At 37.9% G+C, this 27,967-nt stretch overlaps 10 protein-coding genes and 1 pseudogene across 22 annotated transcripts in view; 9 read left to right on the top strand and 2 right to left on the bottom strand.

Annotated features, from left to right (window-relative positions):
• The first annotated feature begins 53 nt into the window (after positions 1-53).
• Positions 54-1,916, top strand: LOC133843492 (retinol dehydrogenase 13-like). Its single transcript, XM_062277080.1, has 6 exons — positions 54-196; positions 413-668; positions 736-999; positions 1,064-1,220; positions 1,279-1,538; positions 1,602-1,916. Exons 2-6 carry the CDS (start codon positions 583-585, stop codon positions 1,885-1,887), a joined length of 1,053 nt encoding a protein of 350 aa, XP_062133064.1. The 5' UTR covers positions 54-196; positions 413-582; the 3' UTR covers positions 1,888-1,916.
• On the top strand, positions 60-7,105 carry LOC133843494 (retinol dehydrogenase 13-like). Of its 5 annotated transcripts, none has more exons than XM_062277085.1 (5): positions 60-196; positions 2,701-2,964; positions 3,050-3,206; positions 3,276-3,535; positions 3,599-3,918. In XM_062277085.1, the coding sequence occupies exons 1-5, from the start codon at positions 117-119 to the stop codon at positions 3,813-3,815; spliced, it is 978 nt and encodes a 325-aa protein (XP_062133069.1). In that variant the 5' UTR covers positions 60-116; the 3' UTR covers positions 3,816-3,918. The 5 variants fall into 5 exon arrangements, with proteins under 5 accessions (XP_062133069.1, XP_062133070.1, XP_062133071.1 ...); XM_062277086.1 differs by lacking the exons at positions 2,701-2,964; positions 3,050-3,206; positions 3,276-3,535; positions 3,599-3,918 and adding exons at positions 5,452-5,715; positions 6,004-6,160; positions 6,230-6,489; positions 6,553-7,105 and having other exon boundaries at positions 117-196; XM_062277087.1 differs by lacking the exon at positions 60-196 and adding an exon at positions 1,714-1,852.
• LOC133843493 (retinol dehydrogenase 13-like) lies at positions 6,913-8,847 on the top strand. The gene is made up of 5 exons (XM_062277082.1): positions 6,913-7,105; positions 7,161-7,424; positions 7,490-7,646; positions 7,716-7,975; positions 8,043-8,847. Exons 1-5 carry the CDS (start codon positions 7,029-7,031, stop codon positions 8,263-8,265), a joined length of 981 nt encoding a protein of 326 aa, XP_062133066.1. The 5' UTR covers positions 6,913-7,028; the 3' UTR covers positions 8,266-8,847.
• Positions 8,848-9,437: 590 nt separating this feature from the next.
• Positions 9,438-10,762, top strand: LOC133844812 (retinol dehydrogenase 13-like). 2 transcript variants are annotated; one of them, XM_062279076.1, is made up of 5 exons: positions 9,438-9,534; positions 9,599-9,874; positions 9,940-10,096; positions 10,159-10,418; positions 10,475-10,762. In XM_062279076.1, the coding sequence occupies exons 1-5, from the start codon at positions 9,470-9,472 to the stop codon at positions 10,686-10,688; spliced, it is 972 nt and encodes a 323-aa protein (XP_062135060.1). In that variant the 5' UTR covers positions 9,438-9,469; the 3' UTR covers positions 10,689-10,762. The 2 variants fall into 2 exon arrangements, with proteins under 2 accessions (XP_062135060.1, XP_062135061.1); XM_062279077.1 differs by having other exon boundaries at positions 9,442-9,550; positions 9,615-9,874.
• A 1,205-nt stretch (positions 10,763-11,967) lies between these two features.
• On the top strand, positions 11,968-13,215 carry LOC133843497 (retinol dehydrogenase 14-like). 2 transcript variants are annotated; one of them, XM_062277093.1, is made up of 5 exons: positions 11,968-12,081; positions 12,146-12,405; positions 12,471-12,627; positions 12,686-12,945; positions 13,002-13,215. In XM_062277093.1, exons 1-5 carry the CDS (start codon positions 12,001-12,003, stop codon positions 13,213-13,215), a joined length of 972 nt encoding a protein of 323 aa, XP_062133077.1. In that variant the 5' UTR covers positions 11,968-12,000. The 2 variants fall into 2 exon arrangements, with proteins under 2 accessions (XP_062133077.1, XP_062133078.1); XM_062277094.1 differs by lacking the exon at positions 11,968-12,081 and having other exon boundaries at positions 12,138-12,405.
• Positions 13,216-13,696: 481 nt separating this feature from the next.
• Positions 13,697-14,893, top strand: LOC133839984 (retinol dehydrogenase 14-like; annotated as a pseudogene).
• Positions 14,894-15,916: 1,023 nt separating this feature from the next.
• LOC133843496 (retinol dehydrogenase 14-like) lies at positions 15,917-17,197 on the top strand. 2 transcript variants are annotated; one of them, XM_062277090.1, is made up of 5 exons: positions 15,917-16,040; positions 16,105-16,364; positions 16,430-16,586; positions 16,645-16,904; positions 16,961-17,197. In XM_062277090.1, exons 1-5 carry the CDS (start codon positions 15,960-15,962, stop codon positions 17,172-17,174), a joined length of 972 nt encoding a protein of 323 aa, XP_062133074.1. In that variant the 5' UTR covers positions 15,917-15,959; the 3' UTR covers positions 17,175-17,197. The 2 variants fall into 2 exon arrangements, with proteins under 2 accessions (XP_062133074.1, XP_062133076.1); XM_062277092.1 differs by lacking the exon at positions 15,917-16,040 and having other exon boundaries at positions 16,087-16,364.
• A 2,791-nt stretch (positions 17,198-19,988) lies between these two features.
• Positions 19,989-21,298, top strand: LOC133843495 (retinol dehydrogenase 14-like). Of its 2 annotated transcripts, none has more exons than XM_062277088.1 (5): positions 19,989-20,088; positions 20,153-20,428; positions 20,494-20,650; positions 20,710-20,969; positions 21,025-21,298. In XM_062277088.1, exons 1-5 carry the CDS (start codon positions 20,024-20,026, stop codon positions 21,236-21,238), a joined length of 972 nt encoding a protein of 323 aa, XP_062133072.1. In that variant the 5' UTR covers positions 19,989-20,023; the 3' UTR covers positions 21,239-21,298. The 2 variants fall into 2 exon arrangements, with proteins under 2 accessions (XP_062133072.1, XP_062133073.1); XM_062277089.1 differs by having other exon boundaries at positions 20,015-20,104; positions 20,169-20,428.
• A 403-nt stretch (positions 21,299-21,701) lies between these two features.
• LOC133843499 (uncharacterized) lies at positions 21,702-23,108 on the top strand. Of its 2 annotated transcripts, none has more exons than XM_062277096.1 (3): positions 21,702-22,020; positions 22,084-22,260; positions 22,325-23,108. In XM_062277096.1, exons 1-3 carry the CDS (start codon positions 21,793-21,795, stop codon positions 22,472-22,474), a joined length of 555 nt encoding a protein of 184 aa, XP_062133080.1. In that variant the 5' UTR covers positions 21,702-21,792; the 3' UTR covers positions 22,475-23,108. The 2 variants fall into 2 exon arrangements, with proteins under 2 accessions (XP_062133080.1, XP_062133081.1); XM_062277097.1 differs by having other exon boundaries at positions 21,706-22,020; positions 22,084-22,251; positions 22,325-22,776.
• A 542-nt stretch (positions 23,109-23,650) lies between these two features.
• LOC133840805 (neogenin) overlaps positions 23,651-27,967 on the bottom strand; it is a 43,471-nt gene continuing 39,154 nt past the window's right edge. For 2 of the 4 annotated variants that reach the window (XM_062272884.1, XM_062272882.1), the window contains exons 5-10: positions 27,728-27,937; positions 26,338-27,668; positions 26,031-26,278; positions 25,785-25,968; positions 24,979-25,136; positions 23,651-24,910 (exon numbers count right to left, since the gene is read on the bottom strand). In XM_062272884.1, coding sequence (XP_062128868.1) covers positions 24,681-24,910; positions 24,979-25,136; positions 25,785-25,968; positions 26,031-26,278; positions 26,338-27,668; positions 27,728-27,937 — 2,361 coding nt within the window. In that variant the 3' untranslated portion in view covers positions 23,651-24,680. The remainder of the gene's footprint in view (positions 24,911-24,978; positions 25,137-25,784; positions 25,969-26,030; positions 26,279-26,337; positions 27,669-27,727; positions 27,938-27,967) is intronic. The other 2 variants (XM_062272883.1, XM_062272885.1) reach the window with 1 other exon arrangement.
• LOC133840807 (uncharacterized) lies at positions 25,158-25,750 on the bottom strand. Its single transcript, XM_062272886.1, has one exon. The coding sequence runs from the start codon at positions 25,620-25,622 to the stop codon at positions 25,248-25,250; it is 375 nt and encodes a 124-aa protein (XP_062128870.1). The 5' UTR covers positions 25,623-25,750; the 3' UTR covers positions 25,158-25,247.

Raw genomic sequence — 27,967 nt, 5'->3', positions numbered from 1 at the left:
CGTCTAAAGCTGATTGAATTTATTTTTTCTTACCACATCCACCCTGTGCTCTGCTTGTACAAAGAAGCACAGCTTAAAATTTTGTTATTAAAATTATTGCAAAACTCCCGTTTAAAATGTGTATAAATACTGACGGATTTATAGGTTCACTTTTAGATTGCCCTCTGGTTATGGGAATAGCAGTTTATTTGTTAAAGTAAGTAAATTGAATGGAATTAAATTGCATTCTTGACAGTTAAACAACCCTGGCTGCAATGCCCAGTATTTTGATTGCAGACAGAGTACACACAGTTAACAGTATATTTCCCACAATATATATTTCAAATTTAGAAAATAACTGTAATGTATAATTAAACACAAACATAACTTTGTAACATACGCTTGGATTCCATTTATTGACATAACTGTTAAGCAATGAGCCTGCGACCTGGATATTTTGATGTGAACACTAAATGCATCGGGTTCGAGTTGTACAGGGTATTTGCGGCACGACTACCCTAGATTAACGTGATCTACATTCGTTCGCTACTGCGCGTAGTTTTGGAATTCTCGTGTTTACTTTTATTTGGCAAGTGCATAGTAATGACAGTATTCGCGTTCCTCAAAAGCCGCCCATTATTTTGGCTAAGTGTCACGGGCACAGCGGTGGGCGGTGCTTGCTTTGTAAAGTAAGTTACAATATATTTTCTTATCATTATAATTGATGAAAATAACAAAGGTGATTGTATTCTGCAGAGATCTTATGCAAGGCGGCCAGTTCACAAAAAACACAGATGAAACGTGCAAAATTGTAATTGTAACTGGTTCAAATACGGGAATAGGCAAGGAGACTGTGCGGGAGCTGGCACGAAGAGGAGCCACTGTTTATATGGCATGTCGGGATATGGAAAAGTGCGAGGAGGCACGGCAGGAGATCGTGCTGGAGACGCAAAACAAATATGTTTATTGCCGGCAATGTGATTTGGCTTCAATGGATTCGATTAGAAATTTTGTGGCTGCGTAAGTTGATTGATCAGTTAAATTACATAGTTGCTTTTATTTATGTGACGATTGCTATTGATAGGTTTAAACGAGAACAGAAGAAACTGGACATACTTATCAACAATGCGGGCGTAATGCGCTGTCCACGATCTCTTACCAAAGATGGCTTCGAAATGCAAATAGGAGTTAATCATTTAGGTCACTTTCTACTCACCAACTTAATGCTGGATCTGCTAAAGGTTCGTGATAATTATTGAATATATAGACTATTTGGTGTAACCTCTTGCAACCTTTTAGAAATCGAGACCCAGCAGAATCGTCGTTGTTTCCAGTTTAGCGCATACGCGAGGAGAAATCAATATAGGCGATTTGAACAGTGAACTGTCCTATGACGAGGGCAAAGCTTACAGTCAGAGCAAGTTAGCCAATGTATTGTTTACACAAGAATTGGCCAAACGCTTGGACGGAACAGGCGTGACTGTGAATGCCTTGCACCCCGGCATCGTTGACACGGAGCTCTTTAGGCACATGGGATTCTTTACCAATTTCTTTGCAGGGTTTGTGCTTAATTCTGAGGATATGCGATTATACAATCAATTACATTTTTTTTTCTATTGCAGCTTATTTGTTAAGCCTTTGTTTTGGCCGTTTGTAAAAACGCCAAAGAGTGGAGCACAAACAAGTTTGTATGTTGCACTTGATCCTGAGTTAGCATCCGTATCTGGCAAATATTTCAGCGATTGCCAAATTACGGAAGCAGCTCCTGCGGCGCAGGATGTCACCATTGCCAAATGGCTGTGGGCTGTCAGCGAAAAATGGACGCGATCTGAAGTGATAGATATAAATAAGGATTCAATTTCGTCCTCAGATGGTAAGGATTCAAATTCCTCCTCGAAGACAACGTAATAAACAATTCGCATTTTAAAACTTTGAAACTACTGCATTTTTTAATGGTGTTGTGGTAACATTGGTGTAAAAATACTGAAAAGTACTATGAACATTATTTTGGTATATTCGAGTTCACATTTATGCACAGATAAAAGAACCGTTACGTGTTGTACGATCTTTAATTCAACATATGCTGGTTTCTCTTTAACAGAAATCCGTTCACTTGCAGATATTTTATCAAAACATGCAAAAGAGACGCTAATTATAATGTCGCACTTTTTATTAGTTGCTTGGAAACGGGCCAGTATTAAGTGTAACCAGATAGTACTAATTAGGATTTCTGCATTAAATTGTTTTGTAAAACGTATTTTGTAGAAGTTTGATGTGTGGTTACACACCGATATCGCAAGTGTTAAATATAATATAGCTTTTGTTAAGAAAGCTCTTGATTGTATTTAAAACAGACATCGATACTTAGTTAGCCATCGATGTTTTAATACTTTTATTCTACCTGTGACAGACAGAATTCACACAGACAGTTATCAGTTCGTTCTGGATCGTTCTGCCGGCAATTGTTTGGTCATTGTGATTTCATCACTTACTATTTGCGTGACTCTCAACATAATTAGCACCGTTTTATTTATACAAGTCATATTTGAATAACTTAAAAAAGTTTTGCAAAATGTGCACTTTTATCAACTGTTTGTTGTGTCCTTGTGTTCTATGGCCTGCACTTGGAGCCGCTGCAATTTATTTTCTTAGGTACAAATAATAGCTAAATTTAAAACCAACTGTGGCTCAGCTAATCGAGTTTTGTAATTTATCTTTCAGGCAATACATGCAAGGCGGACAATTCGAAAAGCAAACCGATGAAACGGGAAAAGTTGTAATTGTAACCGGTTCGAATACTGGCATTGGCAAGGAAACGGTATTGGAGCTGGCACGTCGAGGAGCCACTGTTTATATGGCTTGCAGGGATAAAAAGAGAACGGATCAGGCTCGTCTGGAAATAATCAGGGAAACCAACAACCAGAACATTTTCTTCCGTGAACTCGACTTGGCTTCTCTGGATTCCATTCGCAAATTTGTCACGGGGTGAGCATCTTTTTTTTTCTTTTTCTTTTTAGTCTTCCAAACTATCTAGCTTGTATAAACAAACTTTAATTTCTTTACTATTCAGCTTCAAGGGCGAACAGGACAAACTACACATTCTCATCAACAATGCGGGTGTGATGCGTTGTCCCCGAATGCTTACCAAAGATGGCTTCGAAATGCAGCTGGGTGTCAACCACATTGGTCACTTCCTCCTGACAAACTTATTGATCGATGTGCTGAAGGTTAGCCCTTAACAGATATACATATGTGCATATATTGTGATATCCTAATTCATTCCAATTTATTTACAGAAATCGGCACCCAGTCGAATTGTCAATGTGTCCAGCTTGGCTCACACTCGCGGCACAATTAATATTAATGACTTGAACAGTGAGAAGTCCTATGATGAGGGAAGTGCCTACAGCCAGAGCAAGCTGGCCAACGTATTGTTCACTCGCGAGCTGGCCAAACGCTTGGAAGGAACAGGCGTGACTGTCAATGCTCTGCATCCTGGTGTGGTCAACACTGAACTTGGCAGACACATGAAGATCTTCAATACCTTTTTCGGCCGGTAAGTTGTATTATAAAATGATTTATATTAGTCCAATTACTTAATAGTATTTCCTGCATTTAGCTTTATTCTCAAAGGTTTGCTGTGGCCACTTCTGAAGACACCCAAGAGTGGCGCTCAAACCACTTTGTATGCGGCTATCGATCCAGAATTGAACGGAGTATCTGGACTGTACTTTAGCGATTGCAAACCAAAGAAAATGGCGCCTGCTGCCTTCGATGAAAAGACTGGCAAACTCCTCTGGGAGGAGAGTGAGAAGTGGACCCATTCTAAATTCTAGTTTAATGTTTTATTAAATTTAATAATAATTTATATCGACTTATGTATATATGTATATTATGCACATAATTATTGTATTCCAAATTATACGCACCGCAAACATAGTTTTTTGTCGATTACTCGTTTACTAATTGAGTCCATTAATTGTTTGACCGATAATGCTAGCCCTTGGAATTTACTTTTGGAAATACATCCAAGGTGATCAGTTTACAAAGAAAACAGATGAAACCGATAAGATTGTGATTGTAACTGGTTCAAATGAGCGAATTGGCAATGAGGCTAACTTCGAACTGGCACGTCGTGAAGCTACTGCCTACGTGGCATTCAGGGATAAGAAGAGATTAGATCAAGTTCTATGAAAGATTTCCAAAGAAAACAAAGAATGAATTCTTTCGCGAAATCGATTTGGTTTCCTTGTCTTCCGTTGGAAACTTTGTGATTGTAATAATACTGAGGCTTAATAAACCATGCAAAATGATTAGGATCAAGGCAGAGCAGAAAAGACAGGATATTCTCATCAACAAGGATAGCTTTTAGTACAAGTGGGCGTCAACAATATGGGTGACTTTTAATTAACCAACTCTTTACTGGACTTGTTTAAGGTAAACACATATGTATGTATGTATTTAACAATTCAAGTTCCTTAACAAAGCTTGGTAAGGATTCTAATTCTTCCTCAAAGACAACATAATAAACAATTCGCATTTTAAAACTTTTAAACAATTGCGTTTTCGCTGAAGGGTGTTAAGGAATAGCCGCCAAGAGAACAATGACAAACATAAATTTAAAGAGATTGTACAGCGCTATCAAATCAACTTTCGTGTGTTTTATCTGCTATTAATATCGATACACAAAGCTTTATAGCTCAACAGGTGTTGTGGTAACATTGGTTTAAAAATACTAAAAAGAACTGTGCATATTATTTCAGTATTTTCCATTCATATGCAGATGAAAAAGCCGTTACATGTTTTACGATCTTGAATAATTCGAGTTTCTCTCTTACAGGAATCACTTCACTGGCAGATATTTTTTGAAAAACATGCAAAATAATCTTGGATTTTAAAATGCCGATTTTTTTAAATTGTTTGTAAATGAACACGTATACATGGTTAAGTGTAACCAGATAGCACTTCTTGGCATTTCTGTATTAAATTATTCTGTAAAAACGTATTTTTCAGAATTTTGGCGAGGTTACACCCCAATACCATAGGTGTTAAATATATAACAGCTTTATTTAAGAAAATTCTTGTTTGTATTTTAAACTAATATCGATAGTTCCCAACGATGTTTCATAACTTATATTCTACCGGCGACAATCAGTACACAATACTCAGTCGACTTATCAGTTCGTTATTGGGCGTTCCACTGGCAATTGTTTGGTCATCGTGATTTCACCAATTACTATTTGCGTGACTCTAAACATAATTAGCACCGTTGTATTTATACAAGTCGTATTTATATAACGTAATAAAGTGCAACTTATCCAAAATGTGCACCTTTATCAACTGTTTGTTATCTCCTTGTGTTCTATGGCCTGCACTTGGTGCCGCTGCAATTTATTTCCTAAGGTGCAAACAGCAGCTAAATTTAATACCAACTGTTGCGCATTTAATCGATTTTTGTAATTTATATTTTAGGCAATACATGCAAGGCGGACAATTCGAAAAGCAAACCGATGAAACGGGAAAAGTTGTAATTGTAACCGGTTCGAATACGGGAATCGGAAAAGAAACGGTCTTGGAACTGGCACGTCGAGGAGCCACTGTTTATATGGCTTGCAGGGATAAGAAGAGAACGGATCAAGCTCGATTGGAAATAATCAGGGAAACCAACAACCAGAACATTTTCTTCCGTGAACTCGACTTGGCTTCTCTGGATTCCGTTCGCAAATTTGTCACGGGGTGAGCAACTGTTTGCTTTTTTTTTAATTGTTAATAACGCAAATTACTAAAGTAAATAGTTAAAGTCAATGGAGTAGACGCTTGCATATTATACCCATTTGCTTTAAATTCAATTAAAATTTTCTGGGTGATTTCTTATTCGATGTGTCTACTGTAAATGTAGTTACAAAATAGACAAAACAAACATACATATGTAGATAAAGAATGCAATAGATTTATTTTTAACTTAATTATAACTTATAAAGTGCGCAAAACGAAACTATTATGACTTAATTTTTTACTATTCAGTTTCAAGGGCGAACAGGACAAACTACACATTCTCATCAACAATGCGGGTGTGATGCGTTGTCCCCGAATGCTTACCAAAGATGGCTTCGAAATGCAGCTGGGTGTCAACCACATTGGTCACTTCCTCCTGACAAACTTATTGCTCGATGTGCTGAAGGTTAGCCCTTAACAGATATACATATGTGCATATATTGTGATATCCTAATTCATTCCAATTTATTTACAGAAATCGGCACCCAGTCGAATTGTCAATGTGTCCAGTTTGGCTCACAATCATGGCACAATTAATATTAATGACTTAAACAGCGAGAAATCCTATGATGAAGGAAAAGCTTACTGCCAGAGCAAGTTGGCAAACATATTTTTCACTCGCGAGTTGGCCAAACGCTTGGAAGGAACAGGCGTGACTGTCAACGCTATCCATCCAGGTGTGGTCAATACTGAGCTTGGCAGACACATGAAGATCCTCAAAAACTTTTTCGGACGGTTAGTTGTATTATAAATTCACTTTTATTAATCCAATAACTTAAGAATATCTATTGTATTTAGCTTGGTTATAACATGTTTGCTGTGGCCAATACTGAAGACACCTAAAAGTGGCGCCCAAACTACTTTGTATGCCGCTCTCGATCCCGAATTGAACGGAGTAACTGGGCTGTACTTTAGCGATTGCAAACCGAAGAAAGTGGCGCCCGCTGCCTTTGATGAAGAGACTGGAAAGCTCCTTTGGGAGGAGAGCGAGAAGTGGACCCGTACCAAATATTAGATTAAGAACTTAACTTAAATAATGCATATAATCTTAGAAATACGCATATATTGTACAAAACTTTACTGTTCTCCAAAAATATACGCACCGCAAAGATACTTAATTGTAGATTACTCTTTTCGCTGTGAGAATGCTGATTGTGCTGATTTATCATCATGACGTCGAACTTTAGTTGTACAAGTGCATTTGAAATTGGTTATAAGGCTCGAAGTGTTTCTTTATTGCCACAGTTTATGACGACAACTCGACCAGCACAAACATGTGTTCCATTGATTGCTTATTGAGTCCATTAATTGTTTGGCCCGTAATGCTAGCCCTTGGACTTTACTTTTTGAGGTAAGAATAGGAGATCTCTATAAATATCGAAATGTAATTCATTTGTATACTTTAGAAAATACACCCAAGGTGGTCAGTTTACAAAGAAAACAGATGAAACCGGGAAGGTTGTGATTGTAACCGGTTCGAATACGGGAATTGGCAAGGAGACTGTCCTTGAACTGGCACGTCGAGGAGCTACTGTCTATATGGCATGCAGGGATAAGAAGAAAACGGAGCAAGCTCGACTGGAGATTATTAGAGAAACCAATAATCAGAATGTTTTCTTCCGTGAATTGGATTTGTCATCTCTTGAGTCCGTTCGAAACTTTGTGACTGGGTAAGTCGAATCTAAATAAATTTCAATGAAAAGCATATATTAAAAGAATCATCCTACGTAATTAGGTTCAAGGCTGAACAGAACAGACTGGATATTCTCATTAACAATGCAGGAGTAATGCGTTGTCCACGCTCACTGACTAAGGATGGGTTTGAACTACAATTGGGCGTCAATCATATGGGCCACTTTTTGTTAACCAACTCTCTACTGGACTTGCTTAAGGTAAGCCCATTCTTGGCATAGCTTTAAGTTTAAACGTTAAATATTATATTCAATAAAATTCTCCAACAGAAATCGTCGCCTAGTCGCGTGGTCATCGTGTCTAGCAGAGCACATACTCGGGGCACAATCAATGTGGATGATTTGAACAGCGAGAAATCCTACGATGAAAAGAGCGCCTACAATCAAAGCAAGTTGGCCAACGTTTTGTATACCCGTGAATTGGCCAGACGCCTGGAGGGAACGGGTGTGACTGTCAACTGCCTGCATCCAGGTCAAGTCAACACAGAAATCAGTAGACATATGCCATTTTTCCAAACATTTTTTGGACGGTAAGTTAAATATTAGTCATTTGTAAGCTCAAGGATTACCTCTGACTTTATATTTGAATGTTTGTAGCATTGTTTTAAGCCTTTTGATATGGTTGTATGTCAAGACACCAAAGAGTGGCGCCCAAACTACTTTGTATGCTGCTCTGGATCCTGATTTGAATGGCGTAACTGGACTGTACTTTAGTGATTGCAAACCAAAGCAGGTGGCACCCGCTGCTCTAGATGTGAATACTGCCAAATTTCTTTGGGAGGAGAGTGAGAAATGGACTAAAGCACCTAAACTGTATTAGTTACTTCATAGTTTTCTTAAAAGAATTTCAGATTTAATTCAAAAAAGCATTGAATAAGTTATCTATATATTGTCAATCATATATTGTATATGAACTGATTCTAATAAACTATTGAAACATTAATTGAATATGTTCTAAACTTATTACGTGTTATGTATCGAAACCATCACCATGACTGTGCACTTCTATCTACTGCCGCTTGACTAATAAATTGTTGCTCGAAATCTGAACAAATTATCTGCATTGTCCGGCGGTTGTTTGAAGAGCTTTGATAGGGGAGCCTATTAAAAGATAAAACAAATATAATCTACGACAAGAATGGAACAGCTTATTTAATCATTTTTGAGAGGATGAACAATCAGTATATTTTTATCTGCAATTTTCATTTGAATGGAACTCAACTCTCAAGTTTGTTGCTGATTTTACTGCCGTTACTAGATACAACCTAATGGATGTGTCAATTGCTGCAAAGGATGGGAAATCCGTAGGAAGAGATCGAGAAATATATGACTGCCAAACAGTGGAATATCATTTTATTTCTAAATTATTATTCTGGTATTATTATTATATATTTCGCTAAGGTATTTAATTATATGCAGATATTCAATATTCAATATAAATACATTTGTAAAAATTTGTTGACATTTGATTGATAATATACGAACTTGATAAATATATTGATATATTGAATATTCAGCATTCACACATCTGAATTAATGAATGGGAATAATCTTACGAATACTACTGACCTACAGCGGCAGCTATAATAACTTGATAACTTGTTCTCTATTTTTAGATTAGCGTTTTACGCTCTCGATAAGATAAAGAGAGGTAGAGGCGCCGTTAAGGCTAATGATAGCAGATATAATAGAAGTTAACCGTACAATACTGATACTGGAACACTTCGATTAGTAGTTTCACAAAGTATCTACTATATTTAGTGAATTAAGCTCTAGAATGATACTTAACACAGTATCTATATAATTATGTATTGGCATATGTGTATTGATTACTCCATTTCAAGCAGCAATGCGAAATGCTTTTTTGTCAGCTTCTTCTTCTAATTCCCATGAGTGCCAATATAGTCAGCATGACTATAAACTTTTATCAGTTGCCGCTTGCTATAAAAAGCGAATCGCTGCTCTGTATTTGAACAGTCTTTACTTGGACTTGGAATAGTCAACACCTCAACAAAAGTCCCAAAATGTGTTGTTTAACAGATTGTCTGTGTTCGTGTTTTGTTTGGCCAGCTTTGATAGGAATTGCTGCCTATTTTATCAGGAAAGTGAAAAGTTAAAAGTCATTTATAATTCAATTATAATTTAATGCGTACTGAATTTATTAGGCAGTACATGCAAGGTGGAAAGTTCGAGAAACAAACTGATGAAACCGGCAAGGTTGTGATTGTAACCGGTTCGAACACCGGCATTGGCAAGGAAACTGTCCTGGAATTGGCTCGCCGTGGAGCCACTGTCTATATGGCATGTCGGGATAAGTCGAGAGCTGAACTGGCTAGATTGGAGGTTATTAGGGAAACCAAGAACCAGAATATTTTCTTCCGCGAACTTGACTTGGCTTCTCTGGATTCAGTTCGCAAGTTTGTCGATGGGTAAGCCAAAATTAAATTAGTAAGAATTGGTTTCAGTTATTGGCAATGATACCATATTATGTTAGGTTCAAGAAGGAGCAAAGCAAACTGGATATTCTCATTAACAATGCAGGAATAATGCATTGTCCCCGCATGTTGACAAAGGAAGGATTCGAAATGCAGCTGGGAGTCAACCATATGGGTCACTTTTTGCTGACCAATTTGCTGCTGGATCTACTAAAGGTAAGTTAGTTAATGACTATGATGGTATGCGTTTTTTTTTACATACTTTTATTTTACCATAGAAATCTTCACCTAGCCGCATTGTGAACGTTTCTAGCTTAGCTCACGTTAACGGAACTATCAACTTTGATGATTTGAACAGTGAGAAATCTTACTCGCCACGCAAGGCCTACGGCCAGAGCAAATTGGCCAACATACTCTTTACTCGGGAGTTGGCAAAACGCTTGGAAGGAGCTAATGTGACTGTGAATGCTCTGCATCCTGGTGTTGTTGAAACAGAACTGATTAGGCATGTGACGATATTTAACAACCCCATTTTTAGGTAAGTAACATTAAGAGGCTATTGTTAGGCAATTATTGATTATACATTGCTTACAGCTTCCTGATAAGCCCATTAATCTGGCTGATCTTCAAGACTCCCAAGAATGGCGCACAAACCACTTTGTATGCTGCTTTGGATCCTGATTTGAATGGTGTAACTGGATTGTACTTCAGCGACTGCAAGCCTAAGGAAGTATCTGCAGCTGCGAAGGATGCAAACTCCGCCAAGCGATTGTGGGAGGAGAGTGAGAAGTGGACCAAAGCTAAATAGAGCAATAGAACTGTCTTATTTTTAAGAAAATGTTCTACAAACTTTGACTTATTAGTTAAATAAATGTATTTATTTCTTGTATGCTGTATACCAAAAGTCCATTTTTTAAATTTGCAATATGTGTCGTAATTCGAGATTCTTATTTGATAATATGTATCACTTAATTAATACGAGAATAAAAAAATATGAAATTACTCATGTTAATCTATGAATGAAAATAGACTGCTTTATGATTTACAGTCTGATTTCAATGTATGATGAATTATCATAGCAAATTCATTATTAGTTGGTCACTTTTTCGGATAGACATATTTTTATATAGCCATTGTCCAAATCAATTTCGTCTCTTTTGTCGATGAGTCTCTGTTTTGGCATTTAACCAAAACATCTATGATTTCATTTTGAAATGTTTGTTTTCTTTTTTTTTCGTAAATAATTGCAATTTAATATTCAAATCGATTTGAGTAATCAACGGGGCTTGACGTTGCATATACTATATGTTTTTTTAAGATTAATGGAAAATGCTTAGCGACCTATTATTGAAATATCGATGGTCGGAGGAGCTTGTCGAGTTTGTAGCAGTTCTTATTGTGGTAATAGTAATTTGCGATGGGAAAATGTCGAAATCACGATTTACCAATATTATGTGCAAGTCGTACCACAAAACCTTTGGCGAATTTGAAGCCTGTAGACTAAATGTGCTCGGCAGAGGCGTCATCGGTGTTGAAGTGCATCTCAAGTTATTGAAGTTCAATATTCAACATAAATAAGTTTGTATAAATTTGTTGTCATTTGATTGATAATATACTAACTTGATAAATATAATATATTGAATATATATATATATATCTGAATCTATGAATGGGAATAATCTTGCGAATACTACTGACCTACAGCGCCAGCTATAATAACTTGATAACTTGTTCTCTATTTTTAGATTAGCATTTTACGCTCTCAATAAGATAAAGAGAGGTAGAGGCGCCGTTAAGGCGAATCATAGCAGATATAATAGAAGTTATTCCAGTTAACCGTATAATACTGATACTGGAATACTTTGATTAGTAGTTTCACAAAGTATCTACTATATTTGGTTAATTATATACATAATTATGTATTGCCAAATATGTATTGATTACTTCATTTCAAGCAGCTTCTTCTTCCAATTCCCACGCGTGCCAATATCGTCAGCAAGACTACTATGTATATAAACTTTTATCAGTTGCCGCTTGCTATAAAAAGCGAATCGCTGCTCGGTATTTAAACAGTCTTTACTTGGACTTGGAATAGTCAACACCTCAACAAAAGTCCCAAAATGTGTTGTTTAACAGATTGTCTGTGTTCGTGTTTTGTTTGGCCACCCTTGATCGGAATTGCTGCCTATTTTATAAGGAAAGTGAAATGTTAAAAGTCATTCGCAAATAAAAACTAATTTAATGCATACTGATTTCATTAGGCAGTACATGCAAGGTGGAAAGTTCGAGAAACAAACTGATGAAACCGGCAAAGTTGTGATTGTAACCGGTTCGAACACCGGCATTGGCAAGGAGACTGTCCTGGAATTGGCTCGCCGTGGAGCCACTGTCTATATGGCATGTCGGGATAAGTCAAGAGCAGAAAAGGCTAGATTGGAGGTTATTAGGGAAACAAAGAACCAAAACATTTTCTTCCGTGAACTTGACTTGGCTTCTCTGGATTCCGTTCGCAAGTTTGTCGATGGGTAAGTTAAAATTGAATTAATAAGAATTGGTTTCAGTTATTGGCAATGATAAAATATTATGTTAGGTTCAAAAAGGAACAAAGCAAACTGGATATTCTCATTAACAATGCTGGAATAATGCATTGTCCCCGCATGTTGACAAAGGAAGGATTCGAAATGCAGCTGGGAGTCAACCATATGGGTCACTTTTTGCTAACCAATTTGCTGCTGGATCTACTAAAGGTATAGTAGTTTGTGACTATAATATATGTGGTTTTTACTAACTTTTATTTCTCCATAGAAATCTTCACCTAGCCGCATTGTGAACGTTTCTAGCTTGGTACACGCTTACGGAACCATCAACTTTGATGATTTGAATAGTGAGAAGTCCTACAATCCAGACACTGCCTACATCCACAGCAAATTGGCCAACATACTCTTTACTCGAGAGTTGGCTAAACGCTTGGAGGGAACAAATGTGACTGTTAATGCTCTGCATCCTGGTGTTATTGAAACAGAACTGGGTAGGCATGTGAAAATATTCAATAACCCCATTTTTCTGTAAGTTACATTAAGTGGCTATCGTTAGGCAATTATTGATTATACATTGCTTACAGCTTCTTGGTGAGCCCATTAGTCTGGCTGATCTTCAAGACTCCCAAGAATGGCGCACAAACCACTTTGTATGCTGCTTTGGATCCTGATTTGAATGGTGTAACTGGATTGTACTTCAGCGACTGCAAGCCTAAGGAAGTATCTGCAGCTGCGAAGGATGCGAACTCCGCCAAGCGATTGTGGGAGGAGAGCGAAAAGTGGACCAAAGCTAAATAGAGCTATAGAACTGTCTTATTTTTAAGAAAATGTTCTACAAACTTTGACTTATTAGTTAAATAAATGTATTTATTTCTTGTATATACAAAAAGCCAATTTTTCAAATTTGCATTATTATTAGTTAGTCACTTTTTCGGATAGACATATTTCTATATATAGCCATTGTCGACTCTTTTGTCGATGAGTCTCTGTTTTTGGCACACAAATGGTCTATGCTTCTATTTTGAAATGATTTTTTTTTATATAATTGCAATTTAATATTAAAATCGATATAATGTGTCGGTCAATAGCCAAAATCAACGGGGCTTGACATATTAACATAGTATATGCTTTTGAAGGCTTAATGGAAAATGCTTAGCGACCTATTATAGGAATAACGATGGTCGGAGCAGCTTGTCGAGTATTGAGCTTGGTAGCAGTTCTTATTGTAATAATTGTAATTTTCAATGGAAAAATTCCGAAATCACGATTTACCAATATTATGTGCAAGTCATACAACAAAACCTTTGGTGAATTTAAAACCTGTAAACTAAATGTGCTCGGCAGAGGCGTCATCGGTGTTCAGCTGCATCTCAAGGTATATATAGTACCGATCAACACTGTCTATATGGCATGCAGAGATAAGAAGAAAACGAAACAAGCTCGATTAGAGATTATTAAAGAAACCAAAATTCAAAATGTTTTCTTCCGTGGATTGGACTTGGCATCTCTTGATTCCGTTCGAAACTTTGTGACAGGGTAAGTCGAATCTTAATAAATTTCAATGAAAAGCAGATATTAAAAGAATCATCTTACGTAATTAGGTTCAAAGCCTAACAGAACAGATTGGATATTCTCATTAACAATGCAGGAGTAATGCGTTGTCCACGCTGACTAAGGATGGATTTAAACTACAATTGGGCGTCAATCATATGGTCCACTTTTTGTTAACCAACTCTCTAGTAAACTTGCTTAAGGTAAGCCCATCCTTAGCATAACGTTAAGCTTAAACGTCAAAGAATTATGGTGAATTAACTTCTCTAACAGAAATCGTCGCCTAGTCGCGTGGTCATCGTGTCCAGCAGAGTACACACGCGAGGAACAATCAATGTGGATGATTTGAACAGGGAGAGCTCCCACGATGAAAAGAGCGCCTTCAACTAAAGCAAATTAGCCAACGTGTTGTATACCCGAGAATTGGCCAGACGCTTAGAGGGAACGGGTGTGACTGTCAACTGTCTGCATCCAGTAGACATATGCCATTTTTCCAAACATTTATTGGACGGTAAGTGAAATACTAGTTATGTAGGCTCATGTATTTATTTTGACTTTAACTTTTTAATGATTTCAGCATTTTACTAAACATTTTAATATAGCTGTATGTCAAATCACCAAAGAGTGGTGCCCAAACCACTTTGTATGCTGCTCTGGATCCTGATTTATACTGCGAGAAATGAACTAAAGCACCTAAACTGTATTAGTTGCTTCATAGTTTCACAGAGAATTTAATTCAAGAAAGCACTGAATAAGTTATCTATATATTGTCAAACATATATTATAATATATATGAACTGATTCTAATAAACCATTGAATCATTAATTGAATATGTTCTAAACTTATTACGTGGTATGTATCGAAACTAGCTCAATGACTATGCACTTCTATCTAATGCCGTTTGACTCATAAATCGCTGCTCGATGTTTGTTGTTGGAACGACATCCCCGAAAGCTTAACAAATTATCTGCATTGTCCGGTGGTTGTTTGAAGAGCTTTGATATGGGAGCCTATTAAAAGATAGAACAAATATGATCTACGACAAGAATGAAACAGGCTTATGTTAATCATTTTTCAGGGACCAACAACCAGAATTTTTGCTTCTGTTATTTAAATTTGAATGGAACTCAACTTTAAATTATTTTCCTGAGTTGTCTGGCTTTATTAGATACAAGTCAATGGATGTTTCAATAGCTGCAAAGGATGCGAAATCCATAGGAAGAGGGCGAGAAATGACTGAAGTGACTGCCAAGCAGTGGAATCCCATTTTATTACTAAATTATTATTCTGTTACTTAATATTTATTTCTTTAACGTATTGCATTCACTTATTTATATATGTACTCAATATATTATTTATTTAATATATGTATTTATTTTCTATAGTATCATCAAAGAACAAATTTGTTTACATTTGATTGATAATATATAAATACGAGCTTGATAAATATATAGTATATTGATATATATGAATGGGAATTATCTTGCGTTTACTAGTGACCCAAAGCGCCAGCCATAAAATTTTGATAACTTGTTCTCTATTTATAGATTAGGTTTTTACGCTTTTTATAAGATAAAGAGACAGAGAGAGTTAGAGGCGCCGTTAAGGGTAATAATAGCAGATATATGTTTATGAGAAGTTACTCCAGTTAACCGTGTATTACTGATACTGGAATACTTCGATTAGTAGTTTCACAAAGTATCTACTATATTTAGTCAATTAAGTTCTAGAATGTACTGCGTTAAGTATCTATATAATTATGTATTGTCAAATATGTATTTATTATACTATATCAAGCACCAATGCGAAATACTTTTTTGTCAGCTTCTTCTTCCAATTCCCACGCGTGCGAATATAGTCAGCATGACTATAAACTTTTATCAGTTCCCCCAACCCTTTATAAATTGGTATAAAAGGCAGAACGTTACTCGGTGTTTGAACAGTCTTTAGTTGGACTTGGAATAGTCAACACCTCAACAAAAGTCCCAAAATGTGTTGTTTAACAGATTGTCTGTGTTCGTGTTTTGTTTGGCCAGCCTTGATAGGAATTGCTGCCTATTTTATCAGGAAAGTGAAAAGTTAAAAGTCATTTATAATTCAATTCTAATTTAATGCATACTGAATTTATTAGGCAGTACATGCAAGGTGGAAAGTTCGAGAAACAAACTGATGAAACCGGCAAAGTTGTGATTGTAACCGGTTCGAACACCGGCATTGGCAAGGAGACTGTCCTGGAATTGGCTCGCCGTGGAGCCACTGTCTATATGGCATGTCGGGATAAGTCAAGAGCAGAACAGGCTAGATTGGAGGTTATTAGGGAAACAAAGAACCAGAACATTTTCTTCCGTGAACTTGACTTGGCTTCTCTGGATTCCGTTCGCAAGTTTGTCGATGAGTAAGTCAAAATTGAATTAATAAGAATTGGTTTCAGTTATTGGCAATGATCTTATATTATGTTAGGTTCAAGAAAGAGCAAAGCAAACTGGATATTCTCATTAACAATGCAGGAATAATGCTTTGTCCCCACATGTTGACGAAGGAAGGGTTCGAAATGCAGCTGGGAGTCAACCATATGGGTCACTTTTTGCTAACCAATTTGCTGCTCGATCTACTAAAGGTAAATTATTTAATAACTATGATGATATGCGTTTTTTCATTTTTTTATTTTACCATAGAAATCTTTACCTAGCCGCATTGTGAACGTTTCTGCCTTGGCGCACGTTAACGGAACTATCAACTTTGATGATTTGAACAGTGAGAAATCCTACTCGCCACGCAAGGCCTACGGCCAGAGCAAATTGGCCAACATACTCTTTACTAGGGAGTTGGCCAAACGCTTGGAAGGAACTAATGTGACTGTGAATGCTCTGCATCCTGGTGTTGTTGAAACAGAACTGAGTAGGCATGTCAAAATATTCAATAACCCCATTTTTCGGTAAGTTACATTAAGTGGCTATCATTAGGCAATTATTGATTATACATTGCTTACAGTTTCTTGGTGAGCCCATTAGTCTGGCTGATCTTCAAGACTGCCAAAAATGGCGCACAAACCACTTTGTATGCTGCTCTGGATCCTGATTTGAATGGTGTAACTGGATTGTACTTCAGCGACTGCAAGCCTAAGGAAGTATCTGCTGCTGCGAAGGATGCGAACTCCGCCAAGCGATTGTGGGAGGAGAGCGAGAAGTGGACCAAAGCCAAATAGAGCAATATAACTGTCTTATTTTTTTAGAAACTGTTCTAAAAACGTTGACATATTATTTAAATAAATGTATTTATTTCTTATATATACCAAAACACAATTTTTAAAATTTTCATTATGTGCCATAGTTCGTGAGACTTAATTTGTGGATAAAAGCTGATAAAAAATGCAAGAATAAAGTTTAAGAAATTACTCATGATAATCTATGAATGGAAATAACCTAACAATAGAATCCGCAAATTGATAATTTGCTTTACCAATATTATGTGAAAGTCGTATAACAAAACCTTTGTCTAATTTTAAGACTGTAAACTAAATGTGCTCGGCAGAGGCGTCATCGGTGTTCAGGTGCATCTCTAGTTATACGAGGGGTGCTATTTAAGTTTCTGGCCTAGGTCACATGTAGACATATTAGGACCAATTGACTAATTCTCAAAAAAATTTGGACTTTTATCGATAAAAGCTCCATACAACTTTACCATGTGTGACCATGTTTAATATCGATAAGCGATTAATCAAAAACTTACCTCGGCAGAAAAATTGAATTAACTCGTGAACATTTTCGAGCAATAATTTTTCACATCTTTCGACTTAGATTATTACTACAAGAGTGCATCGATGAACTTAAATCTTTGTAAGGCGATGAAGGCGATCCTATAGCCCTGGGAAAAACTGGTTTAACGGATTCCGATGCTCTTTCGAAGACGAAGGTCGTGACGGTCGCCCAAAAACAGACGTTGTGCCAGAAAACATTGATGCCGTGGGTGAACTGATAATGCAACATCGTCATGTGACATATCGTGAGATAGAGGCATCCTTTGACATTTCTTCCACCAGAATACATTCGATATTGCATGAACACCTGGTCGTAAAAAAGGTTTGTTCACGTTCGGTCCCTCACAATTTGACAATTGCTCAAAAAAAGGCTTGTGTGGATTGGTTCAAAGAAATTTTGAAAAAATACATTCGCAGTGCTTTGAAAGACATTTATAAGTTCGTCACAGGTGACGAATTATGGATCTAACATATGCTTATAAGCCCGAAAAAAAACAGCAATAGACTGTGTAGGTCTTTGAAGACGAGCCAAATCCAACGAAAGTTGTTCGTGGAAGAAGCACTTCGAAATTTCACTTAAGTAAATCTGGTCATGTGGCGACTGTTTCGCTTGAGCAATGTAGGACGGTCAATTCTGAGTGGTACACCACAATTTGTTAGCCTGAAGTCCTTGTATAAATTCGAAAAACGAACAAGAAAAGATGGATTATTCTGCACCATGATAACACGAACTCTCACACACCAGCTCAAATCCGGTCAAAACGTGGAACTTATGGGTCATCCGCCGTACAGCCCTGACGTAGCACCCAATGACTTCTTTTTATTCCCGCACATCATGGAAAAAAGGCGTGGTCATCGATATTCGATGTAAGAATAGGCTGTTAAAGCGTTCAAAAACCATGTTTTGGAGGTGCCTCAATCAGAGCGGAAAAAGTGCTTCGACAATTGGTTTGAGTGCACCCAAAAGTATCATATATATACAGTAGAATCCGGTTATAAAGACTCCGCTTATAGTGTCCGACCGGTTATTGCGACGATGGCTTGGTTGGTCCCCATACAAACTTATATGAAAGGGCTTCCGCTAAATACGTCTCCGCTTTTAGCGACTAACCGCTTATACCGACGAAATTTTTCAGAATTCAAAATTCAGCGAAATAATGCCAACAAATTTGAGCATCAAATGACGAAGGTTCTTACATTCCCAGTGGGAATGTAATGTAATGTCGCACTCGCGAGTGTAAGGCTACCGAAAAGGCACATGAGTAACGGGTGCACCCGTTGAGTGTGTATACCCGTGCCGTTCTCTGATTCCCACTAATCTGGCAACCAAACCACTTTGTATGCTGCTCTGGATCCTGATTTAAATGGCGTATTTGGACTGTACTTTAGTGATTGCAAACCGAAGCAGGTGGCACCCGCTGCTATAGATGCGAATACTGCCAAATTTCTTTTGGAGGAGAGCGAGAAATGGACTAAAGCACCTAATCTGTATTAGTTGCTTCATAGTTTTCTTAAAAGAATTTCAGATTTAATTCAGGAAAGCACTGAATAAGTTATCTATATATTGTCAAACATATATTGTACATGAACTGATACTAATAAACTATTGAAACATTAATTGAATATGTTCTAAATGTTAATAATAATATATTATAATTAATATAGTATTTATTTCGTTAAGGTATTTATTTATATGCAGATATTCAATATAAATACATTTGTTTAAATTTGATGACATTTGATATATAATATACGAACTTGATAAATATATAATATTGAATATACTATAATATACTATAATATTGAATATTCAACATTTACACATCTGAATTAATGAATGGGAATAATCTTACGAATACTACTGACCTACAGCGACAGCCATAATAACTTGATAACTTGTTCTCTATTTTTAGATTAGCGTTTTACGCTCTCGATAAGATAAAGAGTGGCGCCGTTGAGGCTAATCATAGCAGGTATAATAGAAGTTACTCCAGTTAACCGTATAATACTGATACTGCTACTATATTTAGTCAATTAAGTTCTAGAATGTACTGCGTTAAGTATCTATATAATTATGTATTGGTAAATATGTATTGATTACTCTATTTCAAGCAGCAATGCTTTTTTGTCAGCTTCTTCTTCCAATTCCCACGCGTGCCAATATAGTCAGCATGACTATAAACTTTTATCAGTTGCCGCTTGCCTCACAAATTGGTATAAAACGCAGAACGTTACTTGGTATTTGAACAGTCTTTACTTGGACTTGGAATAGTCAACACCTCAACAAAAGTCCCAAAATGTGTTGTTTAACAGATTGTCTGTGTTCGTGTTTTGTTTGGCCAGCCTTGATAGGAGTTGCTGCCTATTTTATCAGGAAAGTGAAAAGTAAAAAGTCATTTATAATTCAATTCTAATTAAATGCGTACTGAATTTATTAGGCAGTACATGCAAGGTGGAAAGTTCGAGAAACAAACTGATGAAACCGGCAAGGTTGTGATTGTAACCGGTTCGAACACCGGCATTGGCAAGGAGACTGTCCTGGAATTGGCTCGCCGTGGAGCCACAGTCTATATGGCATGTCGGGATAAGTCGAGAGCAGAACAGGCTAGATTGGAGGTTATTAGGGAAACAAAGAACCAGAACATTTTCTTCCGCGAACTTGATTTGGCTTCTCTGGATTCCGTTCGCAAGTTTGTCGATGGGTAAGTTAAAATTGAATTAGTAAGAATTGGTGTCAGTTATTGGTAATGATCTCATATTATGTTAGGTTCAAGAAGGAGCAAAGCAAACTGGATATTCTCATTAACAATGCAGGAATAATGCAATGTCCCCGCATGTTGACGAAAGAAGGGTTCGAAATGCAGCTGGGAGTCAACCATATGGGTCACTTTTTGCTAACCAATTTGCTGCTCGATCTACTGAAGGTATAGTAGTTTGTGACTATAATTGTTCGTATTTTGTATTAACTTTTATTTCACCATAGAAATCTTCACCTAGCCGCATTGTGAACGTTTCTAGCTTGGTACACGCTTACGGAACCATCAACTTTGATGATTTGAATAGTGAGAAGTCCTACAAGCCAGACACTGCCTACAACCAGAGCAAATTGGCCAACGTACTCTTTACTCGGGAGTTGGCCAAACGCTTAGAGGGAACTAATGTGACTGTTAATGCTCTGCATCCTGGTGTTGTTGAAACAGAAATTATTAGGCATGTGACGATATTTAAAAACACCATTTTTAGGTAAGTAACATTAAGTGGCTATTGTTAACAATTAATAATTATACATTGCTTACAGATTTCTAGTAAGCCCATTAATCTGGCTGATCCTTAAGACTCCCAAGAATGGCGCCCAAACCACTTTGTATGCTGCTTTGGATCCTGATTTGAATGGTGTAACTGGATTGTACTTCAGCGACTGCAAGCCTAAGGAAGTATCTGCAGCTGCGAAGGATGCGAATTCCGCCAAGCGATTGTGGGAGGAGAGCGAGAAGTGGACCAAAGCTAAATAGAGCCATAGAACTGTCTTATTTTTAAGAAAATGTTCTACAAACTCTGACTTATTATTTAAATAAATGTATTTGCCAATTTTTAAAATTTGTATTATGTGTCGTAGTTTGTGAGTCTTAATTTGTGGTCAAAAGCTGATAACAAGTATCACTAAATAAATGCGAGAATAAAAAAATATGAAATTATTCAAGTTAATCTATGAATGGAAATAATTTAACCATAGAATCGGCAAATTGATAATTTGCTTTACTGTCTGATTTTAATTTATGATAATATATCATCGCAAATCCATTGTTCGGAGAGATATATTTTTATATCAATCGACCAAATCAAGTTCGTCTCATTTGTCGATGAGTCTCTGCTTTTGGCATTTAACCAAAGGTCTATGATTTCATTTTGAAATGTTTTTTTTTTTTGTAAATAATTGCAATTTATTATTCAAATCGATATAAAGTGTCGGTCAATAGCCAAAATCACCGGGGCTTGACATATTAACATACTATATGTTTTTTAAGGCTTAATGGAAAATGTTTAGCGACCTATTATTGGAATAACAATGGTCGGAGGAGCTTGTCGAGTATTGAGCCTGGTAGCAGTTCTTATTGTGATAATAGTAATTTGCGATGGGAAGATGGCGAAATCACGATTTACCAATATTATGTGCAAGTCGTACAACAAAACCTTTGGTGAATTTGAAACCTGTAGACTAAATGTGCTCGGCAGAGGCGTCATCGGTGTTCAGCTGCATCTCAAGTTATACATAGTACCGATTAACACTGTATCCGTTAGTAACATACAAAGAGTGTGTAAATATTTTGTTCTAATATTGATATGTACTTTCCCTTAGTCCAACTTGAGTGTATTACGTCGATACAATGGATTCAAGCCATTTATGTACAACACCACGCTTGATTTCTGCAAGTTTGCAAAGCAATCGAAGAAATTGTCCTTCGAGAAACTTGTTCTCGACGCTATTGCCACGAAATCTAATCTGAATCACACTTGCCCCTATACAGTGAGACTTGTTTATCGTCTGGATATATATTAGTGGAGTATTTTCATTGTATATCATATATTTCCAATTTCAGCATGATATCATTGTGAATAATCTGGTGTTTAACGATAACTTCCTGCAGTCGTTGCCACTGCCCCAAGGTGAATACAAGATACAAATGTTATTTGGCTCCGACAACATCTGGAGAGTGCAAGTGGACATCGTCATCCTAAGAGAGGAGTGAATCTAGTCGAATCATCGGATTTATAATGGATAATTCATTAAAGTAGTCATTGCGTTGCTTCAGGCTATGAGAGAGATATTAATTTTAAAAGATTTATTTTTGATAGGGGAAAACTACTTATTACTAATATAACTTTAAATGGTCACAAATTAATATAATTATTGGAAATTAATATACAAAATTTAGTGATATTTTGGAAATTACTGAGCCGAATAAAAGATAAGTCAATAGATCTAATAACTAAACAGTTTTAATTCACTCATAAAATGGACGCGACAGCTTGGAGCTTTTTAATTTTAGCCATTTCGTTGTTTTCAATAGGCATTTGTACAAAATCTGGCACAAGGTTTATCAATATGAAGTGTGAATCCTACGATCTCGACTATATAAGGTTCAATACATATGCTCAGCAGGGAAATAGTCCGTGTCAATGTGAACATCAGCTTGCTAAAATTACCAGTCCCCGACGTATACGTAAATATTGTATTCGATTTATAAAGTTTATTTCGTTTTAATACACTTTCATTTAGATCAACTGGAGCATGTAGAGCCGTATAGTATGTACAAACCATTTCTATAAAACGATTTTTATCAGAGTACTCGCACATCCCCTCACAATATCTTTCCAATCCTTGGTGTTACCACTTGCCCCATTTGAGTGAGTATCTTATTTGTTCACACTAACTTTAATTTAAATTTATCATAACATATTTCTGCATGACATCATAGTGAAGGAGTTAACATTCCATAATGATTTACTTCAAACTCTGTCGATTTGCCACAAGCAAAAAATTGAATTTTCAAGTAGAAGCGTTTCTCTAGTACGAAGAATAAACTGAAATATCAACTAAATATTTATCAATTTACAAATGGAGTTCAATAGAATTTACGCTTCTCTTATGTTTTTACAATTGTTGTGAAATTTGCAGAACGATTGTGAGAAATGATAATTTTTAAAGTTTATCTTGTTACAGAATCTTATCTTCAAAATAAAAGATTTTTCTTGTTTTATTCTCTGTTATCTATTTGTCTAATATAGACAAGGAAACTCTGCTGTCAATATAAAAATGTAGTTGATTCCTGTTTTTACATTTAATAATTTTTCAATTGATATTATCAATTATACAATTATTCCCTTGAAATGAAAAGTAAAAAAAAACATTTGTAACATATGTATACAATGTGTTTTCAAATTTATTTGGCAAAATTTGACAATTTGCTTACAAAATTGTATCAAATAAAATAGTTTCACAAATTTGCAATGTACTCGATTTAAATGTACGCTTTCGTTTTGTTATGTTGTGCATTGTTTTTGGGTAGATTTGAATTGAGATTATTGTGCATAGCAATATGATAAAAATTGTATAAATTTCAATTTGTTCAGCTGCCGTACAATAACAGTAATCAATTGGAAACGAAAAACACTTTTAGTTATTGAATTTTGATGAGCTCAAAATTTTTATAAAAGAGTTGTATTACTAACATACATAAGTGTGTATGCAAGTATTAGCTTAAACTCGTCTTTTAAGTTTTAAATGCGCTGCTGGTAGCTTTACTGGCGTCACTAAGTCTAGAATGTTGACATTTAATAGGCTTAAGTAGTTAAGAGTTTTGTAACTTAAACAAAATGGCACGTTTCAAACTCAAAACCAAACGAGAATACAGTCAAGATACACATACATTTGTATATACTACAATAGATAAGTCGAATGTTAAGTTTGTTGTGTTTTTGATTTTCGTTAGTTAGATTATAAAGTGTACGATGAGACTTAGCTTAGATGATGCATGATTAGTTACGAGTTATGGAGATAAAGTGGAAGTTCCATTCAGAACAATTCAATTCAATTCAAGTGATGCCACTGGCTGAGAGAGATGCTTTCAGATGCTTGACTTATTGGTAATTTATGGCTTATTTTGATATTGTTAAAATTAACTATGCTATGTGCTAATTATAGTTAATTATATGTAACTACTCGTATTTATATTTATATGGCTTCGTTCGTATCTCGTATTTACAGTTCAATTCGCACATTTCAACTAAATTTAATTTAATGTAATTTAAGTTCTAAATTTTAAATTAATGACGAATGCAAGTAACTTAAAAACATGAATCGCACAAATTATAATTACAAATTAAAACAATGAACATTATAAAAATGTTTATCGCATGCGCTGCCTAATCGTCGTCTAATACTTGTTAGCCGTGTTAACACTCGAACTCGTTGGCCGTTATGGCACTTAAATCCTTCATCAGCCCCTCCAGATTGGCCATCTCTTGGTTGAGCTCCTCGGTGGAAGTGCTGGGCGCCAGTCTTTGTATCTCATCGGTGGAATGCGCCACGGAGCTGCCGCCTTGCAACCGATTTGGCGTGGCGGCCGAGAATGAGGGCTTCTTGTATGGTGATTGATTCTGTGGACGTATTGTGACAGCAGGAGCTAGAAAGCAAGGACAAAGGAGACAGTTAAATACAGTTGCGCTAAGATGTAGATCGAGATTCACTTACTGTGCTTATTGACGGGCGTGGCTGCGCCTGTGGGCGGCGGACCAGGCACGCTGAAACTCTTGAGCGGATGTCCCCGCTTAGCGCTCTCAATGGTGGACACACAGCCAGCGCCAGCAGCTCCATTGCCACCTGCCTGACCGCCAGTGTAACCAGCATTGCTGCAAAATTGAAATTGAATGAAACCCATTTATTTAGTGTCAAGTATAAACAATTTAATCTAAGGATAAACGATGTATGAATAAGGGCAGACAATGAGAAATTGAGCTAATTCAAGTGGCGTCTTGGGAGAAGAAGTGCAGCAGGCGCGACTGTTGTATCTTGTGGGCCTTGCGGGCCAACTTAATGTACGGCTGGCGATCTGAGGTGCTCATGATGCGCCACGCGTGCGCCGCCAACTCGGTGACAGTCGCCGATGTGCGCATCGTGTAGACGCCCCTGAATTCATGATTGATCAGTATCTTATCCAGACGAAACTTGTTCAGGAAATTGAGGAACGGCGACGGCGATGCCATCAGCAGGAGCTGTTGCTGCACGAATCGCGGCAGCGTTCGCTTGTCCAACTGTAGCACACGCTTGGCGGAACCTTGCACCAGATTCACCTGCACGGTGGGATCGATGCGGCCCCAACGTGTTCGACTGCACATACTGCTTTCGAATTTCGACTGAAAATGTCTTTCTCTGAATGCCAACAGGCCAAAAAGATTGCTCAATTTGCAAGGGAATTTTGTTAAAGTAAAATGTAAAATGTTTGTGGAAATTTGAAAATAAAAAATGGGGATACTTTGATGTCAAACAAAGATACTCACCAGAAATTGGCGTCGTAGCCGCCGTAAGGATGCTCGGGCGTCTGGGCCATCGAGTTGCTCTGCGGCTGTGTGAGACTCTGTTGCGACAAACCCGCCTCCATGTTCATGTGCGAACGATTCTGATGGTTATACTGAGTTCGTGGATATTGCGGACGCTCCATGGTCGAGTTCATCGAGGTAGCTGCTGGAAGGAAGTCGTATAATTTAGCATGAATTATGTTAAACTCTTTGAAGTCTTTCACTCACTCATATAGCCCGCGACATAGGAGCGCTTGTCCAGCGAGTTGGTCACATGTGCTGGCACTGGCGTCTCCACCTCGTACTCACTGTGCACAACGGAGCGCGGTAGCGTTAAGGCGCCGCTGCTGGAAGCGTTGTCGCTGCACACAGGCGTGGCGGTGTGCAGACCCTTGTCAATGTTCTTCAGCTCCATTTGATCGTGATGTATCCATAGATCCGGCGGCTTTGGCACGCCGACATTGTTCTTCTGATAGCTATAAAACGGGGAAATGTCAAATAACATCAACAGGAATTCAACAGCAGTTAAACTTACCTCTTCTTGGTATGCTCTGGCGAGGATTGCGGTTTCCGGCGACAGAGCAACAGCAGGCCTAGCAGCAGCAAGAGCAGCACCAATGCCGTGCCACCAATGATGATGTACAGCAGATTCTGATTATCAATGCCCTTGGCAATGGTGTCCGGTGGCTGCATAATAACCGCTGCGCTCGTGGTGAATGTGGCCAGCGCTGAGAAGGGTGCATTGCTGCTGCCTTTGTTGGTGCGTGCTTGCACCTTGAAGTAGTAGGTGGTGTGTGGCTTCAGAGTGGACAGCAGCAGCATTGTCTCCTCGCCATTGAAGGCCTCGATCATCCAGTCTCTGTCCCGCTTCGACATGTCCGATGTGTAGTACACATTGTAGCCAGTGATTTGACCCACTGTATGCTTTGGTGGCAGCCACCTAATGATCACATTCTGTGGATTCAGTTCATCCAGGCGCACATTAAGATCTCTGGGAGGCGTCACAGGCACATTTTGATGAGTGCTGTTCAGCACAGACATCGACCAAGCAGACTCGCGACGTCCCTTTACCACCTTGACGGCGAATTCGTATTGTGTATTGGGTCGCAGCTCGTTGATCATGCAATTGAGTTCGCTGGTGTTGTGATAGCGATAGCGATTCGATCCAGTAATGCCATAGCTAACAGTGTAATGACGATTGTCTGTAACATGCTGATTCTTGTTGAGCATAGTGTCCGTCCAGTAAACAACAATCGACGAACTGGACATGGTGATAGCACGTAACCCGACTGGCACCTCTAGCGGCACTGGTACATCCATTGGCTCCTCCTCGCGGGTCTTGATATTGTCGTAAATCGGTTGTCCTTCGCCCTTAACGTTGCGGGCACGAAGCGACACTACATACTCGGTATTGGACTCGAGCCCCTTGAGCACATGATAGCGTTCCGTCTCCTTCAGCTCGAGCATGTTCTCATCGGGTATGCCGCGTCCCCAGCCCAGCACATAGTTGCGTATCTTGATCTCTGGCTGCTGTGGCGGTCCCCAGTGTAGTTCAATCTTGCTCGCTCCTGGCTGAATGTTGATCCAAATGGGTTTGCCTGGCACCTGTGTCTCGTCGAGATCATTCTCCAGCGTGTTGGCGCGATACCATTCAGTGAATGGTCCAGAACCGTTCACAGTCATCGCTGCAATCTTCACCTGGTATTCGGCATTGCGGTCCAGCGCGTTGAGCTCAAAGTAGCGTATGTTGGCTGGCGTGCTCTTCACCTGTGGCGCATCCTTGAACTTGCGATAGCGTATCTTGTAGCCAGTAATCTGTCCATTGCGATCTTCTTCTGCTGGCGGTTCCCAGTGCACCGTTATAGACTAAAGCAAAATAACATTAACATGGTTTGATTTGTTGGAGTTGTTATGCAGTTACTTACGCTGGAGCTGGTCACCTCGAGTGTGACATTGTTGGGTGGCTCCGAGGGCGTCGAAGAGAAGGTTTTCACCTTTAGCTCAGCAGAGGGATCTCCCATGCCATTGTGATTGAAAGGCACCACAGAGATCACATAGTCGGTGTATGGTCGCAGATCCGTCAATGTTAGTTCCAGCGATTTGCTGTCGTTATATAGCTCTGCCCCGCTGTCGTTCTGTTGTTTTGGAAATGTTTGAGAATTAAG

The sequence above is a fragment of the Drosophila sulfurigaster genome, chromosome 3 (assembly GCF_023558435.1).
Source record: "Drosophila sulfurigaster albostrigata strain 15112-1811.04 chromosome 3, ASM2355843v2, whole genome shotgun sequence".
In the NCBI taxonomy this organism is placed as follows: Eukaryota; Metazoa; Arthropoda; class Insecta; order Diptera; family Drosophilidae; genus Drosophila; species Drosophila sulfurigaster.
Note: the sequence above shows the minus strand (reverse complement) of the source record. Positions and strands in the feature narration are given on the sequence as shown.

Bases quoted from the DNA above. Each gene is read 5' to 3' on its own strand.
- LOC133843494 (XM_062277086.1), top strand. From the start codon at position 117: ATGTGTATAAATACTGACGGATTTATAGGTTCACTTTTAGATTGCCCT. The intron at 197-5,451 runs GTAAGTAAATTG...TTTATATTTTAG, and splicing joins ATAGCAGTTTATTTGTTAAA to GCAATACATGCAAGGCGGAC. The intron at 5,716-6,003 runs GTGAGCAACTGT...TTTACTATTCAG, and splicing joins GTTCGCAAATTTGTCACGGG to TTTCAAGGGCGAACAGGACA.
- LOC133843492 (XM_062277080.1), top strand. From the start codon at position 583: ATGACAGTATTCGCGTTCCTCAAAAGCCGCCCATTATTTTGGCTAAGT. The intron at 1,000-1,063 runs GTAAGTTGATTG...TGCTATTGATAG, and splicing joins ATTAGAAATTTTGTGGCTGC to GTTTAAACGAGAACAGAAGA. The intron at 1,221-1,278 runs GTTCGTGATAAT...GCAACCTTTTAG, and splicing joins TAATGCTGGATCTGCTAAAG to AAATCGAGACCCAGCAGAAT.
- LOC133843493 (XM_062277082.1), top strand. From the start codon at position 7,029: ATGTGTTCCATTGATTGCTTATTGAGTCCATTAATTGTTTGGCCCGTA. The intron at 7,425-7,489 runs GTAAGTCGAATC...CTACGTAATTAG, and splicing joins GTTCGAAACTTTGTGACTGG to GTTCAAGGCTGAACAGAACA. The intron at 7,647-7,715 runs GTAAGCCCATTC...ATTCTCCAACAG, and splicing joins CTCTACTGGACTTGCTTAAG to AAATCGTCGCCTAGTCGCGT.
- LOC133844812 (XM_062279076.1), top strand. From the start codon at position 9,470: ATGTGTTGTTTAACAGATTGTCTGTGTTCGTGTTTTGTTTGGCCAGCT. The intron at 9,875-9,939 runs GTAAGCCAAAAT...ATATTATGTTAG, and splicing joins GTTCGCAAGTTTGTCGATGG to GTTCAAGAAGGAGCAAAGCA. The intron at 10,419-10,474 runs GTAAGTAACATT...CATTGCTTACAG, and splicing joins TTTAACAACCCCATTTTTAG to CTTCCTGATAAGCCCATTAA.
- LOC133843497 (XM_062277093.1), top strand. From the start codon at position 12,001: ATGTGTTGTTTAACAGATTGTCTGTGTTCGTGTTTTGTTTGGCCACCC. The intron at 12,628-12,685 runs GTATAGTAGTTT...ATTTCTCCATAG, and splicing joins TGCTGCTGGATCTACTAAAG to AAATCTTCACCTAGCCGCAT. The intron at 12,946-13,001 runs GTAAGTTACATT...CATTGCTTACAG, and splicing joins TTCAATAACCCCATTTTTCT to CTTCTTGGTGAGCCCATTAG.
- LOC133843496 (XM_062277090.1), top strand. From the start codon at position 15,960: ATGTGTTGTTTAACAGATTGTCTGTGTTCGTGTTTTGTTTGGCCAGCC. The intron at 16,041-16,104 runs GTGAAAAGTTAA...TTTATTAGGCAG, and splicing joins CTGCCTATTTTATCAGGAAA to TACATGCAAGGTGGAAAGTT. The intron at 16,905-16,960 runs GTAAGTTACATT...CATTGCTTACAG, and splicing joins TTCAATAACCCCATTTTTCG to TTTCTTGGTGAGCCCATTAG.
- LOC133843495 (XM_062277088.1), top strand. From the start codon at position 20,024: ATGTGTTGTTTAACAGATTGTCTGTGTTCGTGTTTTGTTTGGCCAGCC. The intron at 20,651-20,709 runs GTATAGTAGTTT...ATTTCACCATAG, and splicing joins TGCTGCTCGATCTACTGAAG to AAATCTTCACCTAGCCGCAT. The intron at 20,970-21,024 runs GTAAGTAACATT...CATTGCTTACAG, and splicing joins TTTAAAAACACCATTTTTAG to ATTTCTAGTAAGCCCATTAA.
- LOC133843499 (XM_062277096.1), top strand. From the start codon at position 21,793: ATGGTCGGAGGAGCTTGTCGAGTATTGAGCCTGGTAGCAGTTCTTATT. The intron at 22,021-22,083 runs GTTAGTAACATA...ACTTTCCCTTAG, and splicing joins TACCGATTAACACTGTATCC to TCCAACTTGAGTGTATTACG. The intron at 22,261-22,324 runs GTTTATCGTCTG...TTCCAATTTCAG, and splicing joins GCCCCTATACAGTGAGACTT to CATGATATCATTGTGAATAA.
- LOC133840807 (XM_062272886.1), bottom strand. From the start codon at position 25,622: ATGTGCAGTCGAACACGTTGGGGCCGCATCGATCCCACCGTGCAGGTG.